Source organism: Rhodamnia argentea, chromosome 5, assembly GCF_020921035.1.
Source record: "Rhodamnia argentea isolate NSW1041297 chromosome 5, ASM2092103v1, whole genome shotgun sequence".
NCBI classification, from domain to species: Eukaryota; Viridiplantae; Streptophyta; class Magnoliopsida; order Myrtales; family Myrtaceae; genus Rhodamnia; species Rhodamnia argentea.
This window is the reverse complement of record NC_063154.1, coordinates 1,463,664-1,487,545: the sequence shown is the minus strand read 5'-3', so window position 1 is coordinate 1,487,545 and position 23,882 is coordinate 1,463,664. Positions and strand designations below refer to the sequence as shown.

General features: G+C 40.2%; 4 protein-coding genes across 13 annotated transcripts; 2 read left to right on the top strand and 2 right to left on the bottom strand.

Moving 5' to 3' along the window:
• Window positions 1-123: 123 nt before the first annotated feature.
• Window positions 124-4,457, bottom strand: LOC115743776 (pentatricopeptide repeat-containing protein At4g28010-like). Of its 4 annotated transcripts, XR_007198302.1 has the most exons (5): window positions 2,102-4,456; window positions 1,679-1,692; window positions 1,545-1,622; window positions 671-1,103; window positions 124-582 (listed from the first exon to the last, which is right to left on the bottom strand). XR_007198302.1 is itself a non-coding variant. In XM_048278496.1 (2 exons), the coding sequence occupies exon 1, from the start codon at window positions 4,318-4,320 to the stop codon at window positions 2,149-2,151; it is 2,172 nt and encodes a 723-aa protein (XP_048134453.1). In that variant the 5' UTR covers window positions 4,321-4,457; the 3' UTR covers window positions 1,623-1,692; window positions 2,129-2,148. The 4 variants fall into 4 exon arrangements, 1 of the variants encoding a protein (XP_048134453.1); XR_007198301.1 differs by having other exon boundaries at window positions 124-1,103; window positions 1,545-1,608; window positions 1,665-1,692; window positions 2,102-4,457; XR_007198300.1 differs by having other exon boundaries at window positions 124-1,103.
• A 138-nt stretch (window positions 4,458-4,595) lies between these two features.
• LOC115743780 (cilia- and flagella-associated protein 20) lies at window positions 4,596-7,116 on the top strand. Of its 4 annotated transcripts, none has more exons than XM_048278499.1 (6): window positions 4,596-4,640; window positions 4,963-5,038; window positions 5,137-5,168; window positions 5,292-5,533; window positions 6,422-6,658; window positions 6,751-7,116. In XM_048278499.1, exons 2-6 carry the CDS (start codon window positions 4,986-4,988, stop codon window positions 6,760-6,762), a joined length of 576 nt encoding a protein of 191 aa, XP_048134456.1. In that variant the 5' UTR covers window positions 4,596-4,640; window positions 4,963-4,985; the 3' UTR covers window positions 6,763-7,116. The 4 variants fall into 4 exon arrangements, with proteins under 4 accessions (XP_048134456.1, XP_048134455.1, XP_048134454.1 ...); XM_048278498.1 differs by having other exon boundaries at window positions 4,612-4,827; XM_048278497.1 differs by having other exon boundaries at window positions 4,612-4,834.
• A 2,053-nt stretch (window positions 7,117-9,169) lies between these two features.
• Window positions 9,170-15,819, top strand: LOC115743775 (retinoblastoma-related protein). Of its 3 annotated transcripts, none has more exons than XM_048279080.1 (19): window positions 9,170-9,398; window positions 9,512-9,624; window positions 9,733-9,837; window positions 9,924-10,066; window positions 10,174-10,270; window positions 10,418-10,464; window positions 10,963-11,161; window positions 11,385-11,451; window positions 11,609-11,788; window positions 11,895-12,088; window positions 12,163-13,039; window positions 13,261-13,423; window positions 13,530-13,602; window positions 14,046-14,222; window positions 14,337-14,456; window positions 14,535-14,679; window positions 14,768-14,880; window positions 15,006-15,202; window positions 15,279-15,819. In XM_048279080.1, the coding sequence occupies exons 2-19, from the start codon at window positions 9,526-9,528 to the stop codon at window positions 15,430-15,432; spliced, it is 3,150 nt and encodes a 1,049-aa protein (XP_048135037.1). In that variant the 5' UTR covers window positions 9,170-9,398; window positions 9,512-9,525; the 3' UTR covers window positions 15,433-15,819. The 3 variants fall into 3 exon arrangements, with proteins under 3 accessions (XP_048135037.1, XP_030534586.1, XP_048135036.1); XM_030678726.2 differs by having other exon boundaries at window positions 9,495-9,624; window positions 15,087-15,202; XM_048279079.1 differs by having other exon boundaries at window positions 9,495-9,624.
• Window positions 15,820-16,391: 572 nt separating this feature from the next.
• LOC115743770 (3'-5' exoribonuclease 1-like) lies at window positions 16,392-20,813 on the bottom strand. Of its 2 annotated transcripts, none has more exons than XM_048279180.1 (4): window positions 20,482-20,813; window positions 19,160-19,728; window positions 17,119-17,294; window positions 16,392-17,033 (listed from the first exon to the last, which is right to left on the bottom strand). In XM_048279180.1, exons 1-4 carry the CDS (start codon window positions 20,498-20,500, stop codon window positions 16,595-16,597), a joined length of 1,203 nt encoding a protein of 400 aa, XP_048135137.1. In that variant the 5' UTR covers window positions 20,501-20,813; the 3' UTR covers window positions 16,392-16,594. The 2 variants fall into 2 exon arrangements, with proteins under 2 accessions (XP_048135137.1, XP_048135138.1); XM_048279181.1 differs by having other exon boundaries at window positions 19,160-19,725.
• Window positions 20,814-23,882: the final 3,069 nt, after the last annotated feature.

Here is a 23,882-nt window from a genome sequence, read left to right as displayed (position 1 = left end):
AGATGAAAAAAACAAATAACAGGTTTTAACACCCTTTTCTGTCTGCCCATGATAAAAGTGCATACTTCAGTGCATTACCAGATGCACAAGCATCCGCAATGAGGAGAAAGAGAGAGATTGGCATAGGTAGGTGAACATCCAGTGCAATGAATCTTAAAAGAGTACTTCTGGGTATATTACATCAAAGAAAGAAGCATAAAGCAATTATGAGTGATGACCGTTCAAGAGAGACAAATTCATACATGAGGAGGTGTGTCAGCCTAGCTCTACTCTCTGGTGGGCCCAACATTCTCGACGAGAAGCGCAAAGATATCCGGGAGTTTCGTTCTATACAATAAGCCTGTGACTCTATCCATGAAACACGGAAGATGAAGCAGAAGCGCAGCCGGATCCTCCTAAATCTTTTCATTCTGGGACCTGCTTGTGCACCAATCAATGTCCAAATGATTTCAGCTTTACCAGCTGCATCAATTAAGTCTCCAACCATCTCAACAAGGTCAATTTGAGAGTATACAGAAGATATCAAAGCACAGCACCTACACTTGGACGTTTGTTGTTGCCGCACATCTATGGGATATAGGACTATCCAAACATCCAACAGGTAACATCCCATAAAAACACATAACAAAGCACAACTTCCTATTATCAACATTCTAAAATCACAACATACCTGTCACAATGCTCTTGTTCAAGTTCTGCTAAAAGAACTGAAAGGCGCAGATTTCCAGAACCCTAAAGCTAGCATGCTGCCCCGTCCAGCTTAAGTCGATGAATTAGTGCGTTGGCACATAGGCATGTACATAAATGAGGATGAAGTCCATCCCAGTTGGGACTTTCTGGAGGGTGTACTAACATTAAGACATTTATCAAGAACAATCTAAAGGACCAATCTTGAAGTGTGTATGGGATTCATGACTATACAATCTGACACTTATCCAAGAAATCCGGACAAGCGTTTCAACTGTCCCGTACAGCCCCCACTGAGAATACGACCAAAGACTGGGACCTCTTCAATATGCAGGGATACTATGGCCAATTAGAATCCCTTTCCAGAAGAATTTAGCAGCGGATGCAGCAAGATGAAAGCTATTCTCAAAACAGTTCTGCAGAAGAAATTGCCCACCAATAGTTAGAAGAAAGCCAGAAGCATACAACACATGTCATTAAGATCCTCACAATGCAATATGAATGTGCACAATCTTACTAAACTCTCTTGGAATAAGAATTCCATAATTGTCAGTGGGAATCTATTTTATCTTTTAAAAGCAGACAATATTTCGACATAACAATGATTCAATGAGGTGAAAAAGAGACACCAGCCTGGGCCAACCATAGTAGATATGTTCTTCACACTAACTGATGGCATTAACTCCTATTAACTTGTGGCAAAGGTGAATGAACGAAAAGGCAAGCAACAATTCATTTTCTTTACTATAGTTATTTATATATTTTTCTATAGCACCAATTCCTATGATCATGGGAGAGTGAAGAATGTCCTAAAAACCCACATGACCTTGATCTAAATATCCCAACCAGAACCTCACCTGAGAACCTTTTTCAAACCTGCTCCATCATATCAATATTGATCAACCCATATGTGCTTTAGGCCTCCTCTTCATGAACTCCATCATATCAAGATTGATCAACCCATATGTGCTTTAGGCTTCCTCTTCATGAACAACAAAGATTCTCCTGGCCAAGTATAAAACATGTTATCAGCTCATAGAGATGTATGGAAGGTGCTCGTGTGCCCACAATGGCAGACATGCAGGCCATGTGCCATTGCCTTTTCTTTCTCAACTATTGAAAAAATAAAACTGCTCTGGTAGAAAAGAAAATAAAAAGACTTTGCATTGTATTGAAAAAAGCTTATGACAGACATGCAGGAGATGTAATGGATTTTGATAACTGACAAACATGATGCGGAACTAAATTCAAATCATTGATCTCCAATAAAATTTCAGTTAATTTGATGAGTGTCTTCAAATTCAGATTAAGAAATTCTTTATCCTTACAAAAGAGGTGAGAGACGAAAGAGGCATTCCTCTTAATTACTATAATGCATAAAAAAGCTTATAAGAACCTTTAAAAAAAAAATTACGTAGGAGAGAATATGGGAGCGACTTACAGAATGAGTGAGCCAAAGAGTTATACAATGCTTATTTGAAGATCAGGGTGAGACTTGCCAAATTTGGACAAAAGTTCTGTGCATGTCATGCCCGCACTTGATTTTGATTCGGAAAAATCTGGTAGATCAAGGATGTCAAGATCACCGGAATTCTGACATAGGCAAGAAACAATGGTAGCTATAATTTTTTTGTCAAGAACAACATCCCGATCAGACATCTGATGCAGCAAACTTATGACTCCTTTGGCGTCACCATTTGAACTAAAGCCTTTCAACAAGGAATCATACACAACACAATCAGGTGCATAGCCTACAGAGATCATCCTATCATAGATATCTTTCGCTTCATCCAACAGTCCAGCTTTTGACAACCTGTTTATCAGCGTAGAAAAGGTGAAGATATCAGGAGCCAAGCCCAGGTTAAGCATTTCTTTGAGTAAATCTTTGGCAGCTTGAAAGTCTCTTGCTTTGAAGGTTCCATTGATCATAGTATTGAATGTGACCAGATCTGGTTCACCATTTTCTATTATTTCTTTAAATAAAGCCCTCGCTTGCTCCAACTGATCCTCTTTGCACAGAAGACCCAGCAAGGTATTACAGTCAGACAAGGTAGGACCAGGCTTGCCAGCTCTCATTTTGTTGAATAGCCCCTTTGCCATGCTCACCATGCCTCCTTTGCAAAATGCATTTATCATGATGCTATAAGTGCTTGGATTTGGCACAAGTCCCAACTCAATGATTCTTTTCCAGACTTCCATAGCCTGCTTTATATTTCCTTTACTTAGATACCCACCGAGCAAAGTGTTAAGAGTAATTATATTACCAAAACCCCCCCTTGCAACCATCTTCTTATAAATGTTCTCGGCCTCAGCTACACGTCTTTCTTTGCAAAGTCCGTGCATTAACATGTTGAATGTCATGATATCCGGCTTGGCATAGTCCTTGTCTTTCACCATAAGATTGAAAAGATGCAATGCCTCATCAACCCTGCCCTTATTGCAAAGTCCCATCAGCAGCGAATTATAGGTATGCACATCGGGCTTTTCACCTTTCATTCTCATAGTTTCAAAAACTTCAAAAGCCTCTCTAATCAGACCTTCCTTGCACATTCCATAAATTACGACATTATATGTAACGGAACTAGGTTGTTGACCTTTTTTCACCATTAAATCAAACATCTCCAAAGCCTTTTTCACTTTCCCTTCTTTGAAAAGGCCATCAATCAAACTGGTATAAACAAAAACATCAGGAAAATTCCCACGTTCTGCCATAGCATCTAATACATTTATGGCTTCTTCCCACTTACCCATCTTAGAAAGACCGTGCACTAAACAACCGAAAGTGACGACATTTGGAGAAATCCCTTTTTCCAACATCTCGTAGAAAAGTTCACTTCCTCGATCAAACTTCCCCACTTGAATGAATCCATTCATAAGAGCTCCATATACAAAAACATCTGCATCCAGGCCATTCTCCCTCATATCCACCATTATCTTCAATGCCTCTTCCGGTCTACCTTCCTTGCAAAGACCATCCATCAGAGTGGCGTACGTCACCGCATTCGGGCAACAGTTCAACCTCTTCATCTCAACCAACAAAAACCGAGCTTCTTCAACTTTCTTGGCCTTGCACAGTCCATTCACAAGTGTATTATAACTGTAAGCATCCAGCTTCACACCATTCCTTTCCATTCTGCGAAACAACTCCACTGCGTCCTGGACCTCGCCTTTTTTACACAGTCCATTCAATATAACATTCATAACAAACACATTCATGTTATACCCACGCTTCAGAACCAACCCCACCACCCCGCACGCAAGCCCCAACCTACCTGCATCTACAAAAGACTCTACCACACCTCTCAGCGTCTTAAAATATGGAGAAATATTAAAATTCGCCATCTTCGCGTACACCGCCAACACTAAATCGTAGTTCTTGGACTTTACCAGGGCATCGACGAGGTAGCTGCAGGTCGAGCTGGAAGGAGGCGAACCTGAATCGATTGCGTGGTGGAGGAGCGAGGCGGCCTCCGCAAATCGGGCATTGGGACTCTCGCAGAGTGATCTCAATTGAGGTTCTATGTCGTTTTGAGGAGCAATTGGCGGCGCCGACGAGAAGAGCCTCCAACAAACGCGCCCGAGCTCAGATTGATGGTTGAGTCTGAACGGAGAAGTAGAAAGTGATGTGGTCATTGCATGAAGTATATAGTAGTTTGGTTGACGCACGGAATGAAGGTCACTGTGCTGTTGAGGGCGGAGTATTCATATAGAATTCCTGAAGGAGGTCGGAACAGATGGAAAAACCAAGTGCAGAGGAAGAAGAAGAAGAAGAGTCTTGGGCCGTGCTGATTTCTGGGCCTGAGAATTCCTCCATTGGACAGGTCCACACGAGCATTTTTCCAGTCAATTTGGGCTGAACTTCCATTGAACCTAGCCCAATAGAGCTCGCGAGCTTCACAGGTTACTTCCGCCTGCGAGTTCGTGAGATTTCTGGGCAGAGGAAGAAGAAACAGGTACGTGTGGTATACGAAGCTCAACTGCGATTAAGCTTTTGTGTTCCGGTTCCGTAGTCGGTGCTCGTAGCGAGGCAATCTCGCCCAAATCAGCTACCGTTCAACTGGATATTCCGATTTGATAGCGATCTGTACTGGCAAATCCCACGACAAAGCTTGCAATTTTCTTTGACGAAACAGTTTTCTCGTGAGAAGTCCGTCGATTCTTCGCTTCATGCGTCGTTGAGATCAGAAGACGACGCCAGCTTGAATTTCTTGCCCTAACCTCGGGAACTTGTCTTTCGGATTCTGATTGTGTCGTGTTTGTCCAATGTGTTGACAGGTTCTTGCAATTCTCACCGCGAAATGTTCAAGAACACTTTCCAATCCGGGTTCTTATCCATATTATACAGCCTCGGGTACTTTTTTTCGGCTTTGGCGTCTTGATTTCTCAGTCTTTCGTTGCATTTTTTCTTGCTCCTGTACTTAAGCTGTTCCCAATCTTTGGTTTCTGCAGGAGCAAGCCCTTACAGATTTGGGACAAAGAAGGTAAAGTGGTTTCTGCTTTGCTAAGCGGATAGTGTTCTGATGCTGCTTGTATGTTCAGTTTGTGTCTTGGCATGTCCTTTCTTGGGTAGATCATGGATGATTCTATTATGCCAATTTTTGCAGTTGTTAATGGTCATGTAAAACGACTACAAGATGAAGACATTCAGTCAAATGTCCTTGAGATTGTCGGCTCGAATATTCAATCCGCGTACATCACATGCCCTCCAGATCCAGCTGCAACACTTGGTATTAAACTGCCATTCTTGGTGGTGATTGTGAAGAATCTGAAGAAGTACTTTACCTTTGAGATTCAAGTGCTGGACGACAAGAACGTCAGGCGGCGCTTCCGTGCTTCTAATTTTCAAGTGTGTAAGTTTGCCCATATTGCTATGCTGATACTTTGGTTTGCACAAGTTGTTGATTGATTTTAGTGGCCCTATAAGTGGAATAGTTAGGCACATCAGGCGATAGGGTCATAGCAGTCCTTTGGTTTTGAGAGAGATGCCATATCTGGAATCTAAAAATTAATGGTTCTGCTGTTTGAATTGGTTCCACAATAGTTCTAATCACAATACTCGAGGAAAAGGGTCTTGCAAAAACATAATCATGTATCCTAAAACCTTAGGTTGTGTTGTTATGCACATGTGGTGAGGGATCTCTAAGTTGTCAGTAGTTTTGAGCCTCCTGTTCAGGATCGTGTATCATATGAGCTCTAGAACCCATGGTTGGCTTGATGCCTTTTGATTTCTGAAACTGAGGGATTTTGTCGATATATTATCAGTTGAGATCGGGGAAGTTGATTTGATATTCATTTATCTACTGAATCAGCTGAACAAGAAGTGGCTGACTGAGCTGTTGTGGCCTGAAGCCCATTGTCCCCACGCTAATTGGAAATTGTGAAGAAACCTGACGCTAGTCATGTATTAAAATAGATGCAGATTTTTTTTCACCTTGATGGTATTCTAGGTGCACTGTACCTTTGGTTTCTGATTGTATCCTTCTATTGATGTTGATGTACTTATCTTTCAGATGCAGTCATTGATACTCGCAGTATGTACTCATTAATTAAAACCCTACCTGATAATTTGTTGCTCGTCATTCAGTAACCCTCTTTCCTGCATTGAGCTGATAGTTATATGCACTTGAAGAATTGGCATTGTATGCAATAACCTGCTCTCCTCCATTGAGTTTTGTATCAGTTATGTGCGCTAGAGGATCGGCGCTGCATGTGACCTTTTGTTCTTGAATTGCAGGCTGTGACTCGAGTAAAGCCATATATTTGTACCATGCCATTGAAGATGGATGAAGGATGGAATCAGATCCAGTTGAATCTTGCTGATCTCACCAGAAGAGCATACGGAACCAACTATGTTGAGACATTGAGAGTGCAGGTACATGCAAACTGCCGTATAAGAAGAATCTATTTCTCGGACCGCCTTTACTCTGAAGAGGAACTTCCACCGGAATTTAAACTCTATCTTCCCATGCAGGTGAGATCGCCTTGGTCTAACATACCTGACACTTGAATGCCTTCTATTTCCCTGTTATCTCATTGGTTAATTCTTAGTACTCTTTCCTGTTGCAGAAAAGTTGAGGAACTTTGGGAGAAAAATTCCAGATCAATTACTCATGACACAGGCAGAGACCCCTCAAATCATGTCACTAGAGATATGGGTTTTAGCTTGATGGGATGTGGTCAAAAGCTTGAGCTTCTATAAGCGTATTCAATGTAGTAGTTACGGATGTCTTTTTCCCTCCTGCCAACAGTTAGGATTATGGATTTTCATTCTTATGTTTAGGCTTATTGGAGCAGTTATTTTGCACCAATATATGATGATGATATAGAGTGCTCCTACCAGACTCTCTGGCCTATGCTCTTGATATTTTCCGCAGGCATCATGCCACTTTGGTGTTAAGTTCGCATTGAGGTCTCCGATTGTTGATATAGCAAAGATCTACCGGTCTAATCATCTCTTAGACTTAAAAAAGATGCTGCTACATTGGATTTGCTTCTTGAGGACCTGAGAGATCGGTTTGCTTTGGTAATTTTCTTAGAACACTTTGTTGATTGGTTTGCTAATATTACATTAGAATGCTATGTAATGAGCTCTAAATGCATATGCTGCTCGCCGGTTGCGAGGTCCCTCGCCACTAAATTTCTTACTGCAAAACCCTGATTGGAGTGGATTCCTATCCTACCAGATAGCAAAACTCTTGGAATGAATCTGTGTGTTATTTGTCAACAGGAAATTGTACCTGATATGGAGCAGCACTGTGTCAAAGGGTTTCAACCAATTGTGGGTACTCGTACTTCATTGAGCATCTTAACAGATTCTTGTTCAGAATTGTAAAAGGTAGCTTGTACTGCCAAAAACTTTTTACTCGTTTGAATCCGATTCTGGACAGGAGTCCACTAATACGATTCAAAGTGATGTTAGGTCAAGGCCTCGCTCTTGTCTTGTCTACTTGCGCTCTTGGTTGGGAATTATACTTGGGTCGCCATAATTGCACCCCTACCAAGCTTCCCAGAGTACATTGCATAGTCAAAAGAACTGTGGAATTTACTCGAAACACAACCACCCTATTGCTGACCAATCAAACTCGAGGTGTTTGTATGACCATCATTGGCAATATCACACTCCAAACATTGAGCTTTGGCTTTTGCGCCTTAGGACCAGAAGTGGGACTGAGCATTATGGACTGACCAAATCGAGAACCGCCCGGATCAAATGGGACTTGACTTGCTTGTTTGGTCTCGGTTCCTGGTTTTATAAAATTTGAACTTGTTACGGTCCATCGGTCCTCGGTTCCAAGGGAGACCGGATCGAATAATATAATTTTGTTAAAAAAATTCTAAATGTAAACCTAAATCTAAGATGCTTATGATGATTAGTATGACTTCTAGGTTTAGCGACAAGACGATGCAATCAATGAGCGGTGGTCCGGTGAATATGTCATTAACGAGAAAAGTTTAACGACGGATCACCAAAAAAAAAAAATAATGTGACTCGTCCAATATTTGAAACGCTTGGGACTGGAACCGATTAACCCCGATCAGAAGGAGGTTCCTCGTGCGATATCCCGAATCTTACCATGCTGCGAGTAACTTGGACACAAGATTTTAGATCTCTCGATAGCCCAATGTCCTAGTCATACCACATAGTTATGTGAAGAATCCTACCAAACTGTCCATGAATTTTGAGAATTAAGCGGGAGGCTTGAAGACCCTATTGCATTCCGCCCTTGGAGGAATACAAATTATATATCCTAATCAACCAACTTTCTATCGAGGAGTGTGATTATTCATGCGCCGAACCGAGCGGTAAGGTTTTGGGCTAGATCCAGGCTATTGTGTCCACTCTGATAATAAAACCAAGAGCTTGGGACTAAACGGGCCAGGTCCGGATCTAGCCTAAAAGACCACTCTGAAGTCCTAACGACATACTCCCTCTCTCTTCTATCCGAATCATGATTTACATAGAATTGTGGTAACTACGAAAGTTAAAATGGTACATTTCTTGCTCAATATTTTATTCTCACGCGAGATATTTTTACCACATTGATTTGGATAAATTAATTCAAAATAACTCTTGCAAATATTTTTCTGCTCTCGAGCGAGTTATTTTTTTTTATTTGGTCAAATCCTGAAGCGAGTTTAGAAGAGGCGGAAACCTAGCTAAAAGCCTAAAACGGGCCACACGCCCACGGCCCGGATAACCCCGCTATTCCGGGCCCCACATCCAGGCGAGGACCCTCTTTGACAGCCCGCCGTCACGGATGGGGCGACGCCGTCTAGCTACCGTAACGGCAGATTCCCCCTCCGAAGCGAATCCAGTAACGCCGAGGATTTTGGCGGTAAAACAACCTAACCGTGACGACGCGTCCCCGCCCCATTGGCTGGCCCATGTATGTGGGCATGACACCCATGTATGGCCATGCATGCATGCATTGCCTGCTGTTTCTTTTTTCCCGCGCATAAGGACGCAAAAGAGGGGTTTTTTTCTTCTTTTTTCCTTTAAGTTTCCGCTAAAGGGAGTCAGCTGAAAAAGGAAAAAAAGGAGAGGAGATTACTCGTTTCGGAGTGAGGGAAACGCAGATAAGACGATTGAGCTTCTTCGTGAAATCTTCTATTTGCTTCGCATTTGGTGGATTGATTCGGCTGGCAGTGGCAGCTCGGCTCGATTAGGGTTTTTGGCTGGTCAGATCCGCAGACAGATCTCCCTTTTTCTAGTGAGTGCGTGCGTGCGTGTGTGGATTTTGTTCTATTGAGATTGTAGTTTTCGAGTTTGATTTGCAAAGGTAACGCCGGCCCGTGCAATCTCCTAGGGTTTGGATGAGTCCAGTCGCCTCAAACACTATGGAGGAGACGAAGCCTGATATTCCAGCTCCCGTCACTCCCTGCAACGATGGCGCTCAAACCGATTCCGCCGAAATGCGCTTTTTGGAATTTTGCAAGGTCCTCGTGCGACGGAACCCTAGTCCTTTATCTGGCTTTCTTTCGCTGCGATTAAAATTGTAGGTGTCGTCGGAATTGCTCTGTGGGCTAACTGTGATTTTGTAGCAGAGTAAATTGGGTTCGGATGAGAGAAATTGCGCAGAATCTTTGAAGCTGCTGAAAAAAACCAAACATTTGCTGCTGACGAATGCGTCCATTATTGGTAGTGGAACGGTATGCATCACCGTTTCCCAGATAACTTGAGTTTCTTTTCATTGTCCAAAGTCCCAGCTTGTGGTGATCTGTGATCTCGTTATCAGGTGGAAGAAGCAGAACGTTATTGGTTCGCTTTTGTATTGTACACTGTTAGAAGGTTAAGTGAGAGAAAAGCAGAGGATGAGCAAAAAGGATCTGACGAGAACGAGTTCACTTTGGGCCAGATATTGAGAGTTACGGAACTTAAGTATGTTATACCTGGACCATTTATTTTGGCTGGTCCAAAGAGTTTGTTATGTCATTTTCTTGGGTGGTGTACTTTTTGCCTCTCCTAATTATCTGTGGGTTTACCAGCATCATCGATTTTTTCAAAGAGCTTCCGCAATTTGTTATCAAGGCTGGGCCAATCGTAAGTGGCATATACGGTGCTAACTGGGAGAGCAGGCTAGAGGTAATGATTATCATTTATGGCATGCTTGTATGGAAAGGCTTTTTTAAGAGTTAGAGCCCTGGACAGACGATTTTTTTTTCTTGTGTCGATTTTCCCCTAGCCTCCTTGACGGACTAAGCTTCAATTTTTGATTCTTTTGTCTATCAGGCCAGAGAGATGCAGACAAACTTTGTGCATTTATGCATTTTGAGCAAGTGAGTACCTTTTACGTCACTAGTGATTGGAAAAAGGAGTATCTCTCATGTTACTAAAGACTAGTGAAGAAATAAAGCGAGGAGAGCATATTAAACTTTCCTTGCTGTTTGTTTGTCGAGAATGAAATGAAGGGAAATTGACTAAACCATGGGTAATGTTTTGTTTATAAAGTGGGATTCAAATGATATTCTAGGTAGGGGTGCAAGGAAAAGAAATTTCCCTCCATCCCCTTCTCTTCTTTTTACTTCAATCAATCAAATGCGTATCATCTGATGTAAACCCAGCGCCACTTCCTGTCCTCTTCTATTATTTAGATCGATTATAGCATTTGATTATCCAGTGTACATGTTCCATCAAAAGTTACAAGTATCGAGCGTGCAAACGCCTTAATGTAGTGGCAGTTGCATTGTGTTTCTTAAATGATGCTTCAACGCATCTGCTTTTCTATTGTGGACATGTTTTATAGACAAGTGTTTTCTTCATCTTTGTTTTGCAAGGTACTACAAACGTGTATATGGCGAATTCTTCCTTATAAAAGATGGAAATGATAATACGAAGTCCGCCGTTTCAAGCACTTCTAACCCAGTGACTATGTACCAACGTTTTGGTTGGTTGCTGTTTTTGGCGCTTCGAATACATGCCTTTAGCCGATTTAAGGACCTTGTTTCTAGCACAAATGGTTTGGTCTCTATACTGGTCAGTTACATTCCTGGACTACTTTGTTGAACTTAACAATTTTCCTAAGGTGTTTGCAGTCACTCAATAACCATGTCAAACGTGCGGTTTTCTCCTCTGAAACATGGCTATTAAAAGGACAAAAAGAACGGATATGCACTTTTGGCATGTTGTATTGGTTTTTAAGACTTATTTTTGGTACTATGAATATATAATGATCAGTTTTCAAATGATTTTTTTACAGGCTATTCTGATAATACATCTTCCTACCCGCTTCAGAAATTTCAGTATTTCTGACTCGTCACGATTAGGTGATCATCTTGCTCTTTTGATTATCAATTCTTGAAAACTCGTCCACAGTCGGGCTTTGAGAACGTTTATCCTCATATTTCTTTCAGCTGGTCCTTCTTTTCCCTGCTAACTCGAACCTGGCTTTTGTCCTGATTGATCAATTTCACTGTCATTCAGTTAAGAGAAGTGAGAAGGGGGTTGACCTAATTGGATCACTCTGTCATATTTATGACACCTCAGAAGATGAGATCAAGAGAACACTGGAAAAAACCAATAACGTGATAGCAAAAATTTTGGGGAGAACTCCGCGCCCAGCTTCAGAGTGCAAAGCGGAGAATCTGGAGAATATTGACACAGGTCAAATGATGTCTTGTATATAAATGCTGAACTCAGTGTAAATGCGCATAATAATGTAACAGCGCATGTACATTGGTTGTTGAGATTCTCTTCCTCTTAAATGCAGATGGTCTGATCTACTTTGAGGATCTCATGGAGGAAGCATCGTTGTCATCCGTTTTAAGTGCTTTAGAAAAAGATTATGAAGATGCAACTCGTAACAAGAATGAATTGGACGAGAGGGTGTTTATAAATGACGAGGACAGCTTGCTTGGATCAGGAAGCTTGTCTGGGGGCGCCATTAATCTGCCTGGTGCCAAGGTTTGCCTTTTCATGCTATCTAGTTGATTAACACTTCTAGCAATCGTGTAACCATATTGTCTATTTTCATGTAGAGGAAATATGACTCATTTGCCTCCCCTGCAAAGACTATTACAAGACCACTCTCTCCCAGCCGCTCTCCTGCATCTCACGTCAATGGTATAATTGGTGGTGGTAATTTGAGGCTCACTGCTACTCCGGTGAGCACTGCTATGACAACTGCCAAGTGGCTTCGGACTTTTGTGTCTCCACTCCCATCAAAACCTTCAATGGACCTACAGAGATTTCTAGCATCATGCGATAGGGATGTGAGCAGTGACGTGATACGTAGGGCCCTTATAATTTTGGAGGCTATCTTTCCAAACAGTGCTATCGGCGAGCGCACTGTAACTGGAGGCCTGCAAAGTGCTAATCTCATGGACAATATGTGGGCTGAGCAACGAAGGCTGGAAGCCCTTAAGCTGTACTATCGGGTTCTAGAAGCTATGTGTAGAGCAGAGGCACAAGTTTTACATTCGAATAATTTGACCTCTTTATTAACAAATGAGAGGTTTCATAGATGTATGCTTGCATGTTCCGCTGAGTTGGTTCTTGCAACGCATAAGACTGTGACGATGTTGTTTCCTGCAGTGCTAGAGCGAACTGGTATTACAGCTTTTGATCTTAGTAAGGTGATAGAGAGTTTTATTAGACATGAGGAAACTCTTCCAAGAGAATTAAGAAGGCATCTAAATACATTAGAAGAGCGACTTCTAGAGAGCATGGTGTGGGAGAGAGGTTCCTCAATGTACAATTCCTTGGTAGTGGCAAGACCGGCTTTCTCTCCAGAGATAAATCGGCTAGGCTTGTTACCAGAACCAATGCCATCTTTGGATGCCATTGCCATGCATATTAACTTTTCTTCCAGTGGGTTGCCTCAGTCACCGCTGCAAAAGCATGAGACTTCTCCTGGTAAGTCTTTCTTTTTAGGGTTCCCTTACCTTTATGAATTCTACACTTGTCTTTTAAGCATCAGTTTGAATGTGTGAACTTTCCTGATTTTATGGGTGTATCAGAATCCACCAACTGTCACCAATACAATATATGGATTCTTCGTATTTGCTTCGCTTTGAATGTTTAGATGCAATGATGTTCATGATTCGCCCAACTCAATATCACACGTTGTTGTTCAGGTCAGAACGGGGATATCAGGTCTCCCAAGAGAGTTTGTACAGACTACCGGAGCGTATTAGTTGAAAGAAACTCATTCACTTCACCAGTAAAAGATCGACTTTTAGCCTTAAGCAATATCAAGTCAAAGTTACCACCACCTCCACTTCAGTCTGCGTTTGCCAGGTACTCTCAATGTAGAATCACGGGGCTGTACATAATTAAAGCTTGGTTTTGCTCTACATTACATCTTTTCTGTTCTAAAAGTTCTCTGTGTTTCACTATATTGCAGTCCAACTCGACCACATCCAGGAGGTGGAGGGGAAACTTGTGCGGAAACCGGGATCAACATATTCTTTAGCAAGGTACTGGAAAGCGTCTAGAATGGACCCGCTTTCCAAATGGCTCCTAGAGAATCTGAAAAGTCATTGCAACTATCCTTCTACATGAAAAGGAAAACTTGTTTATAAGTGAATATAATGGATCTTGCACCCTTGTTTCTCTTTCCTTCCTTTTCCTTCTCTGCTTGGATTTATATTTTCTAGCGACACGGCATATCGGGGCTTCACTAAGAGTTTTTATGCCATGTGAGATATTAATAGAGCAACGCAACGTGACAACGTCTTTCCAATCATCCTAATTCTGAACGCAAAGACTATACTGAGGGATCTCATCTCAAGAGATTAATTTTAGTTAGTTCCATGTCTGGTTGTGTTGCAATAATAAAGATATGTCCTAGTTTGGCTTTTACAGTTACTGTCATTTATTGTGTTTTTAATTTTTTTTCCATACTTGTGGGATTGTCCAGATTACTAAGCTCGCCGCTGTCAGAATTAATGCCATGCTTGAAAGGCTACAACTCTCTCAGCAGATAAAGGAAAGCGTTTACTGCTTATTTCAGCAAATACTCAGTCAGCGAACTAATCTCTTCTTTAATCGGCATATTGATCAAATAATACTCTGCTGTTTCTACGGTGTTGCAAAGGTTTGGACTCAGGAATTTTGTCTGGTTTCCTGCGACAATTCAGAGCATTTAAATTTTCTCTTCCTTGTTACTAATTCATGCCCCTTTTTTTCTCTTTCCCTTTTTGGCCTGAAGATCTCTCAAACAAACCTGACCTTTAGGGAGATCATTCACAACTATAGGAAGCAACCCCAGTGCAAGCCCCAAGTGTTCCGCAGTGTGTTTGTTGATTGGTCATCAGCCCGGCGTAATGGGGTATGTTGAATAAATATTACTCTCTTAGGCATCAGTTTTCTAGACATTGCCTTAACGTGTTGAATATTTTGCCAACAGAAAACGGGGAATGAGCATGTGGATATTATCACTTTCTACAATGAAATATTCATTCCTTCTGTGAAGCCACTGCTCGTTGAACTTGGGCCTGCTGGAGCAAATAATAGAACAAACTGGGCTTCTGAAGTTGGCAATAAAAATGATGGTATGCTTTTGACTTACATATTACTTGTAAATCAGTCTTCACACAAGCCTTAGTCTGATTCTCTGTTGCTATAACTCTTACTAATCAGCTCAATGCCCCGGGTCACCTAAGATATCTCCTTTTCCAACACTCCCGGATATGTCCCCTAAGAAAGTATCTGCATCCCACAATGTCTACGTATCTCCACTGAGATCATCTAAGGTGCTCATCTTCTCTCTTGCAGTTTCTTTTTCTTCTTTGCCACAACTCTTCTTCTGTTTTTTTCAAAAATTTTACCATGAAATTCCTTATGTAATATACATTGCTGACATCGTTATGCATGATTTGATTTAACATTTTTACATGGACAGGTACTGCGGTTGTATTTTTTTCTTCTAATTGGTCTGCTTTGTCTTGATTGTGTGCAGATGGATGCTTCAATTTCTCATAGCTCGAAAAGCTATTATGCTTGTGTAGGAGAGAGCACCCATGCCTATCAAAGCCCTTCCAAAGATCTTGTTGCCATCAACAGCCGCCTGAATGGGTAGGTTCCGATTCCATTGTGAGCCCCGGTATATTTGTTTGGGTGGTTAACTTGCCTACTTTTCACCCTATTGCAGTACCCGAAAAGTGAGAGGCACACTTAATTTCGATGACGTTGATGCTGGCCTTGTTAGTGACTCTATGGTGGCTAACAGCCTCTACCTTCAGAATGGGAGCAGTATGTCTTCATCAACTGCTAAGTTATCTGAGAAACCAGAATCTCAAAGCTAAATGATTCCTAGTCCCATTCCCATGCATGTAAATTCCAGTTCTCTCGTTCCCCTCAACTAGCTTAATCAGGAAGTGGAAGCGTGCAGTGTGTTATATGTATAATAGCTGCCCTTTCCTCAACTTCTGTCCATGAGATTGCTGCTAGAAAGTTACTTTAGTAGTTTAGTTTAATAAAATCTCATAACCTTCACAGGGTAAAATTATAGCCTATCTTTTCTTACTCATAACAGATCAATCTATTTTCCCGTGGTACTTTTTCTTGTTAAAAATCACAGCTATTGTGTTTGATGCTTCGTGATTTAGAGTAGATGGCATATAAAACTTGGATGGGCCAATTAGGAACATGGTGCAGTTTCATCATTTAACTTTGGCACTGAATTGATTCTATCTTTGAGGAGCAATGGATTGTTTTCTGGACATTGAAGTGAACGATCCCGAGGCTGAAGAGCCTGCAGATTTACTAGCTCTGCTATGCAGGATAATTGTCATTAAATTTCGAGTACCTGGAGATCACTTGTTCATTTCTAGAATTGCTGTCAGAAAATGATCAGTTTGCCAAAGAGAATTAACTTGGACAGTTTACGGACCCCTTATAAGTTTTAGATTAGTTAGTTTAATGGTGCACATGCGATGTGTCGTATCGGGCCTTTTGAGGGTACGACAGCGATTTGAGTTCTCTAGGTAATATTGCCGGGCGTAAAAATCTCTTGTTAAAAAAGCTTTGCATTCTTTCATATTCGACGTGAAGATGTATGTGGCAGATCTTGATTTAAAAAGACTGCACAAGACAAAGGAAGTTAAGCCCTCACCTACATACGTCGCTCTAGATATCTGCCAAGCAATGTAACAGAGCAAAGAGGACCGGCAGCAAAATATTTCCAATCTCCATCATGCTAGTGACGAAATAATTAAATCAGCTGCTCGAAGAACTTTATGGATTTCATAAGTCAACAAGATGTCAGCTTTACAGATGGCAGTCTTACAATTGCAGTGTGCCAACGAACTCAATTAGATTTTCTTTCAATCAAGTTTTAAAAGAAAAAAGAAACTATCATAAAGTCATCCAACTAATTTAAATGGAAGCTCCCAATGCAGTTCCTACCTAATGTTATATGGAGCACCTAAGAAAGCTGAAGATGTCAATCAGGAAAGTTACATCCAGTCAAGTAGCGACCCATTGAAAATAACAGCATCCGCAACCTCTCGCAGCAGCCCAATTGCCACACCAAAAGAAGAAGCTCCTGCGCTTTGTACTTGGGTTCTGAACAAAGCCTACACCGCTCTTGATTCCACAGAAACAACAAGGATTATACTGCGATTGAGGTTCCCGCAGATTCTTCTTTGTGTGTGGCTGATGGGGAGGCATCGAGTGCTGCGATATCAGAGTACAGTCATTGTCATACAATGTCAGCGAGTTGGTGATGGAAAGTCTGGTTCCCCTGCGCAAAAGAACAATGAGCAAGCTAGCTGTGTTTTTTGCATCATCTAAACCACAATGAGCACGACCGTGCCAGGTCAAGCCAGCCACCTCAACTGCTTCCCTAAGATTACATCTTAGACCTCCGAAAACTTCACGGAATGGGACTTTTAGGTTAATCCATCTAGTGGAAGGAAGAGAAAGAAAAGGTCAGAGTCAAGCATCGAAGGATCTAAGTCTGCACACCTAGCTACATATCATCACCTCACCTGTTGAAATAAGAAGGCTTTCGAATTTTCTTGTACCGACACTCAGACTCCAACATCACACGGCAATCCCAGTTGGACCAGGTAACAACAGCAAAATTTGTGTTCTTTATTCCCTTCTTTTCAAGCCATTTGTCATGACTAAGAAGAGCCTCACTCAGGGTAACACCTCGATCTACCTAGAATCACGAAAGAAAACTCACGAAAGAAAACAAAATGAATTTAGAGGCCATTATAATAAACAGGAAATTGATATGAGAAAGAAGAAGCCATAATCCATAAGGATGACTGGAATGAGGGAACTCTCTGCAAACATGGGCTGTTTTGGTAAATGTGCATGGCAAGCACCGAAAGACAATTCACTCGCCACTTTGGCATGGATTTGATGAATCATCAAAACTATATGTAAGGTTCTACACTGCCCATTAAATTTTAGCTTTATCTAATTATCTAAGTATAGACGGAGTAGCTTGAAATCCTTCATCATTTTCGACCCAAAAAAAAAAAAATCCTTCATCATCCTACGTACCCTGTCTTTACACTTTTTCCAACATCTTATAGCAGAAGATATGACAGCCAGACATGCACTGGCAACTCTTGATACTTTCAGCTCCACTATCAAGTATTAATTTGATCTAAAATGCTCCCTTACAGACCAATCCATTTCATGAGACAAATAAATAAACTAAAATCTATGTGGCATCAGACAACACCCATCAACTTGCACAAGAATCCAGAACTGGCGGCATCCCCCATAACCAGCTCATACTGAATAGATCAATCTTCCTCATGAAAATGTATAAGCTCCAACACACTATGTGCCAATCATCAGAAAATACCTACCATTAGATGCTCTTCTCAGAAGTACAATTTGCAGAACATCCATGCACTAACCAACCAAGAATATAGCAGATAGAGAACTCTACGTCCTATTTCCTATTTGCAACAGCAGAAATTCTACATGCTTACGATATATTAAGACGGAGACATACAGAAGACAAAGTGGTGAATGCTCTTCTTGACTAAGTAGCAAGACTAACTCCAAGCTCTTTGAATATTGGTGCAAATAGACATGGAGAAAGGCAACACAGTTTCATCCATCATTGCAGCACTTTGTCCATCGCATCATAATCTGATACATGTTCCCCCATATAAGGCATGCATAGTAACCTTCCTCTTAATTGCTATTAGAGTTGAAAGTACGTAAAAAGACATCCACAGCCAACTGAAAATAAAAACTTCAAATGATTCTCCTACAGGAAAATTTAAAAGCTCGTAAAAAAGAAGCTACTCCTGGTGAACCATACTAATATCTACTGGGTAGAGTTAAAACACAGTCAGTCTTGACAGGTTCCAAGATCAACCAACAGAAGCCTCCCTGCTAAATTAGAACGAAAAGGTCAGGGTATCTGGAAACAGATGACACCCCTCATGGTAATACTTTTTTGCCATACAAACTGTCGCATAATCAGAATCGAAAAAATTTCTTCCATGCCAAGGAGAAGGTGAGTCAACGCAAAAACAAGATGAGAAGAGCCTGCACTGAGAGCTGAATCCTTATCTCGCACTAAGACAGTATTTAGAAGCAAAGTTAGTCAATACTAACATCAATCCTCACAACTCTCCGACATTTTGCCTCTGCTCCAATTTCACAAGTAATGCATAAGAGAAAGATGACCTTTCCTACTCCCTCTATAAGACTGATCATGGGAAGCTGCAGAAGAGTTCGAAGAACAGTCTTTCCTTTTTCACTAGGCAATCACGGGGTTATAAGATCTTCACACTCGAGAATATAAATTAAGTTTCTCTATAACCTGAGCTAACATGGTAGAAAATATGAACAATGAACAGCAGAAAATCCAGCTTTCCCAGACAAAAGGAAGAAAGAGGACAAAAATTGGAATATGGAATTGACAAAATCTGGTCTGCAGCAATGGAAGAATAACCTATGTCCTCATCTATACCATTTTAAAACCATTAACATTGTACTACGATAAGAATGGGCATAAAATAATCGGGAAAATGAAATTAGATTGACACAAACCTGAGATTGCTGGATACCAGTCAAATCTTTGCAAAAATCACTCAGATGCTGATTGCATGTTGGTCGAACATAGGTTTGGAAGCATGCTTCCAATTTACCAGTCATGCTACTCACTATAACAGACGGGAATTCAATAATCTCCTGAGGATGGGGATTCTTTTCCTTGTCACAGGTTGCCTCGAAATCTATGACCACAAAATACCGAAAGCCTTGGAACTGGTACTCAGGGAAGTAACCTTGAGCAAGCATATCTGGTGGACCACCATGAAAGCCATTCCCCTCATGGAAAGAGAAAAAGCGACCCTCAAAAGAATTCATTTGGTACGGCACCATCTGATGAGAGTTGGGATACCGCCAGCCAAAATAGTGAGGATAATTAGGTCCATTGGGATGTTCACTTCTGCTAATTGACAAAACTTTCTTTGCAACATCCCCATCGAACAGACCACTAATTCCATCCTTAAGCTTGGATACACTGGAGAGTGTGTTGCCATTGTCCTGAAGGTTGTAAAGGAATTCATTGCTAGAAAAACGTCCAGACGAGGCCACGAAATTCCTTTGAGCATCTTCTGTAAACCCAAATGAAAAGGCAAAATAAATCAGAAAATTGCACATGGTTCCTTTTTTACTTACCAACAAAACAGATCTATATGTTTGTAGTTACGAAAGAGTTGTGTCAAATGATGTTACTGTGTAGAAAGGAATTCTTGAGTGGAAGAATAGAAGGAAACCTCCTAAAGCGCAGAAAACTAGGTACCAGACTCCCTAAGATGTCTAATATAACAAAAACAAGCACATCTTGATTGGCACTGCACTTTTGTCACTGTAAGCAACACTTGCACTGCTCTTTCTTGGACCGGGTGATGATTCAAGTGTTGATGAATTTCACAATTCCAGACAAGACAGCACCAAACCAAGCAATTTCATCGCTGCCTATAAGCAAGAATGAGGTTATCGACAATACTTAAATTATCACCCAGTCCAAGAAAATCAGGCACGTTGCCCAGTAAACATCGCATTGACCTGTCCTCGATATCAAATCAACTCGTCAGAATTATTCACATCAATCCCAACTTTGTTTCCCAGCAAAGCGCTCGGTTTTAATGAATAAAACAGTTCCCCAACACAACACTGGATATCATGACTACAAGCAAAGCCAGCAATGACTTTAAATCAATCACATTCCTCCATCCCGCTAAACTTCCCCAGTTGGCACGTGAACGTCAACTCGCGCCGAACAAAAAACAATGCCGTTCGATCGCCACTCAAAGTTCTGAGAAGAAAAATTAAGGATCTTGCAGAGAGAGAGAGAGAGAGCGCACCTCTGTAATCAAAGTCCATCGCGGTCTCGTGCTTGATTGTTGTGGTCCACAACCAAATACATTAGATCTTCCTCCGAAGACTGTTCCAACCTGCTCCTGCAAATCAAACAGTCTCTGCTCAAATCGCTCTATTCTCTCTCACTCGTACGTCAATTCCACCGATGATTAACGCGCGAAAGCTTCGAACTTTAACCTGGTGCGACTGCGATTCAAGGATTGAAAAGGTGAGCGAATTAGAGAGAGAGAGTGGGTTTTATATAGATGATTACATCGTTGACACGCAGAAACGGCGACCCGCTCGCAGAGAATGAACGAGAGCAAATTTGTTTCCTTTTTGGCGCTGCTGTCGCGAGAGAGGAAAGTAGAGAGAGAAAGATTGGGGCCCACGGCAAGCAAGTGAGAGAGAGTTGTGTCTGGTTTTGTCTATTTGGGGTTTTTTTCCAATTTAATTTTTTTTAAATATTTACGAAATCATTTTTTAAAAAAAAGTATTTACGAGTTTGGACTTCGCTCGGCAGTTGGGCTGCCGAGCAGCCCGTTTGGGTCCACCCCCTGCTGCCAAGCGAGGTTTTTTCTTTAATTTATTTTTTTAAGTGTTTTAATTATTTATATTTATAATATTTAGTTTATTTCGTATTTTTTTAACATGTTTATATTTATTTTATTTATAAATTTTTTCTTGTGAAGCTTATCTTTATAACATAATTAGTAATAATTAATGTAAAAATTTATTAAGATCTATAATTAATAAATAATGTTGTAATTATGTAATTAATTTTAAAATATTTATAAAATAAAATTTGTAAGATATATGAAAAAAAATGAGATTTTCATGATATATTCATATATTTGACGATGACAAATCCAATCGGAAGGCGAAATGGTGATGTGTCAAGAATCGACGGATCGGGTCGACAACATTGGATCGGGCTCAAATTCGGTCGGTTGAAGCGAAACGGCATCCTAATCAATATTCACCGCTAATGGAATGAACAATGAATTTTTGCGATTCGAGATCGTCTAGATGGGTTTTCCTATTTTTTTAGTATTTTCGGGATTTATTAAAGAGAAATGTTTGTAATTTTGGATTTTGATATTTAAAATCCTACTAGGGCTAGGTTTTGGGTTAACACCCTATAAAATGTGTTATTATAACATTTTTGAGGACGATGATTATTATTGAATTTTGAGATTTTTCTCTTTAATAAATCTCGAAAATATTTAAAAAATAGGAAAACCCGTCTAGACGATCTCAAATCGCAAAAATCCATCGTTCACCCTCGCCAACGGAGATGAATATTATTTAGGACGCCGTTTCACTTCAATCGACCGAATTTGAGCCCGATCCAATGTCATCGACCCGATCCGCCGGTTCTTGACACATCACCATTTCGCCTTCCGAATGGATTTCTGTCTGTTCAATATATGAATATATCATGAAAATGTCATTTTTTTTATATATCTTACGAATTTTATTTTATGAATATTTTAAATTAATTACATAATTACAACATTATTTATTAATTATAGATCTTAATAAATTTTTACATTAATTATTGCTAATTATGTTATAAAGATAAGCTTCACAAGAAAAAATTTATAAATAAAATAAATATAAACATGTTAAAAAAATACGAAATAAACTAAATATTATAAATATAAAGAATTAAAACACTTAAAAAAATGAAATTTATAATTAAAAAAAAACCCCGCTCGGCGGATGGGGCGGGCGGGCCCAGCACAGCCTGCTCGGCAGCTCAACCGCCGAGCGAGGCCCAAACTCGTAAATACTTTTTTTTTAAAAATAATTTCGTAAATATTTTTTTAAAAAAAATTAATTTTGAAAAAAACCCTCTATTTGGTGGACACGTGTTCAACGTGGAGTGGCTCTCTTCGTTTGTTGTTTTCTGATTCTTTTTTGTGTAATGTGCGGCGGTCCTTGGCTGGATGTAGCCGCCGGCTCGAGATTTTTTTTTTCTCTTTTTTATTGGTGGCGATGTTGATCCTTGTTTTCCTTTTTCTTTGCATATATTTTTTTAAATTTTAATTAAGTGCTTGATAATTATTTTAAAATCTCTAAAGATTTTTTTCTTTTGTCGAAAAGATCTTTGAACATGACAAAATAGGAAATAAATCGTAAGATGTGATTCTCTGATGATTTTCCTTCCTCTTTTTGAAAAAAACGAAGGTTAGATTTCGTTACTAATAAATAAGTGAATACTTTTGAATAGCTCTGATTTGGTTCCCCTCTTCCTTTTGAGGGAATAAAGTTTAACCCATCGTATGACTTGTGTGGATCGTCTTTTGGGTTATTCTTTTTTATAAAGGAAATAGCTCTATTTCAATTTTTTATTTGAAATTTTCTCAAGTATTAATGACTTATCAAAGTGTGTAATCGTGTGGTATGATAGTGAGATAGACAACGTAAATTAAAAATGATAAGTATTTATGCATAGATTATAAGGGAAAAAATTAAGCTCGTTTAATATAAGATGGATTTAGCTTACCAAGAAAAGAGAGAATATTAAATTTTAAACATACATCAAGATTCAGTCAATCGTGACTTAAGAGGAATTTAGTTTACCTATGAGTTGCAAACTTGTTCTTCATTCAAAACTTTGCTACCAAGCTTGAGTTGCATGTGCAAAGAATTGACATTTAAAAATACCCCTCAAATGCGAGCTACAAATTTAAAAGGAATCTTTTCTTTTCTTTTTTCATGATTTATTTTCAATTGAAATATTTTGTTTCAATTATTTTTCATGATTTATTTGTATGCTAAACACAAGGTCGGCTAAGACTAAATGACGGTCTTTGAACCTGTCTAGTTCAAGATTTGGAAGAAACTTCGAGACTCTAAAGTTTATAGGCCAAATGCAAATAACGTTCAGTTTGTTTTTTTGTTCAACTTTTGGGAAATGCAATTGTATTTCCAAAGTAGCTCCAGAGGTACTTTAGAAAGCTACATTTCATAAGGCAACTGTAATTTTTTTTTCCTTTCGATTTTGCCCTCACTCAACTTTCATAATTTGAAAATCTTAAATTTGTCGGCAAAGGATACGTGGTGAAGGCTTTGCGAGCAGCCAATGAGCAGCCACTAGCATTGCTTGAAGTCGCGCGCGACCATAGGTAGTGTCGTCTAGGTTCTTGGCAAGCGACCTCGGTGGTGTCAAGCTTGGGTGCCACCCAACCTCGGGCGAGGTCGGCCGGCACCTAGATATGACTGATAGCAATTGGCCGAAGGCTATATTTGGTTGTCGGCGGTTGGTCGGTGCCAATGATTTTATTTTATTTTTTGAAAAAAAAAATAGTAAAAGTCATTTACAAAGTGTAGTTTTTACCAAATGACTTTTACGTCAAAATTGCTTTTCAATGTATTTTTAAAATACACTTTACCAAAT

Bases quoted from the DNA above. Each gene is read 5' to 3' on its own strand.
- LOC115743776 (XM_048278496.1), bottom strand. From the start codon at position 4,320: ATGACCACATCACTTTCTACTTCTCCGTTCAGACTCAACCATCAATCT.
- LOC115743780 (XM_048278499.1), top strand. From the start codon at position 4,986: ATGTTCAAGAACACTTTCCAATCCGGGTTCTTATCCATATTATACAGC. The intron at 5,039-5,136 runs GTACTTTTTTTC...TGGTTTCTGCAG, and splicing joins TCCATATTATACAGCCTCGG to GAGCAAGCCCTTACAGATTT. The intron at 5,534-6,421 runs GTGTGTAAGTTT...CTTGAATTGCAG, and splicing joins TCCGTGCTTCTAATTTTCAA to GCTGTGACTCGAGTAAAGCC.
- LOC115743775 (XM_048279079.1), top strand. From the start codon at position 9,502: ATGAGTCCAGTCGCCTCAAACACTATGGAGGAGACGAAGCCTGATATT. The intron at 14,457-14,534 runs GTATGTTGAATA...TTTTGCCAACAG, and splicing joins CATCAGCCCGGCGTAATGGG to AAAACGGGGAATGAGCATGT. The intron at 14,881-15,005 runs GTGCTCATCTTC...TATGCATGATTT, and splicing joins CTCCACTGAGATCATCTAAG to GATTTAACATTTTTACATGG.
- LOC115743770 (XM_048279180.1), bottom strand. The intron at 17,295-19,159 runs GTTTGTGTCAAT...TCGTGATTCTAG, and splicing joins CTGGTATCCAGCAATCTCAG to GTAGATCGAGGTGTTACCCT. The intron at 17,034-17,118 runs GTGAGGTGATGA...TCCTTCCACTAG, and splicing joins AAGCCTTCTTATTTCAACAG to ATGGATTAACCTAAAAGTCC.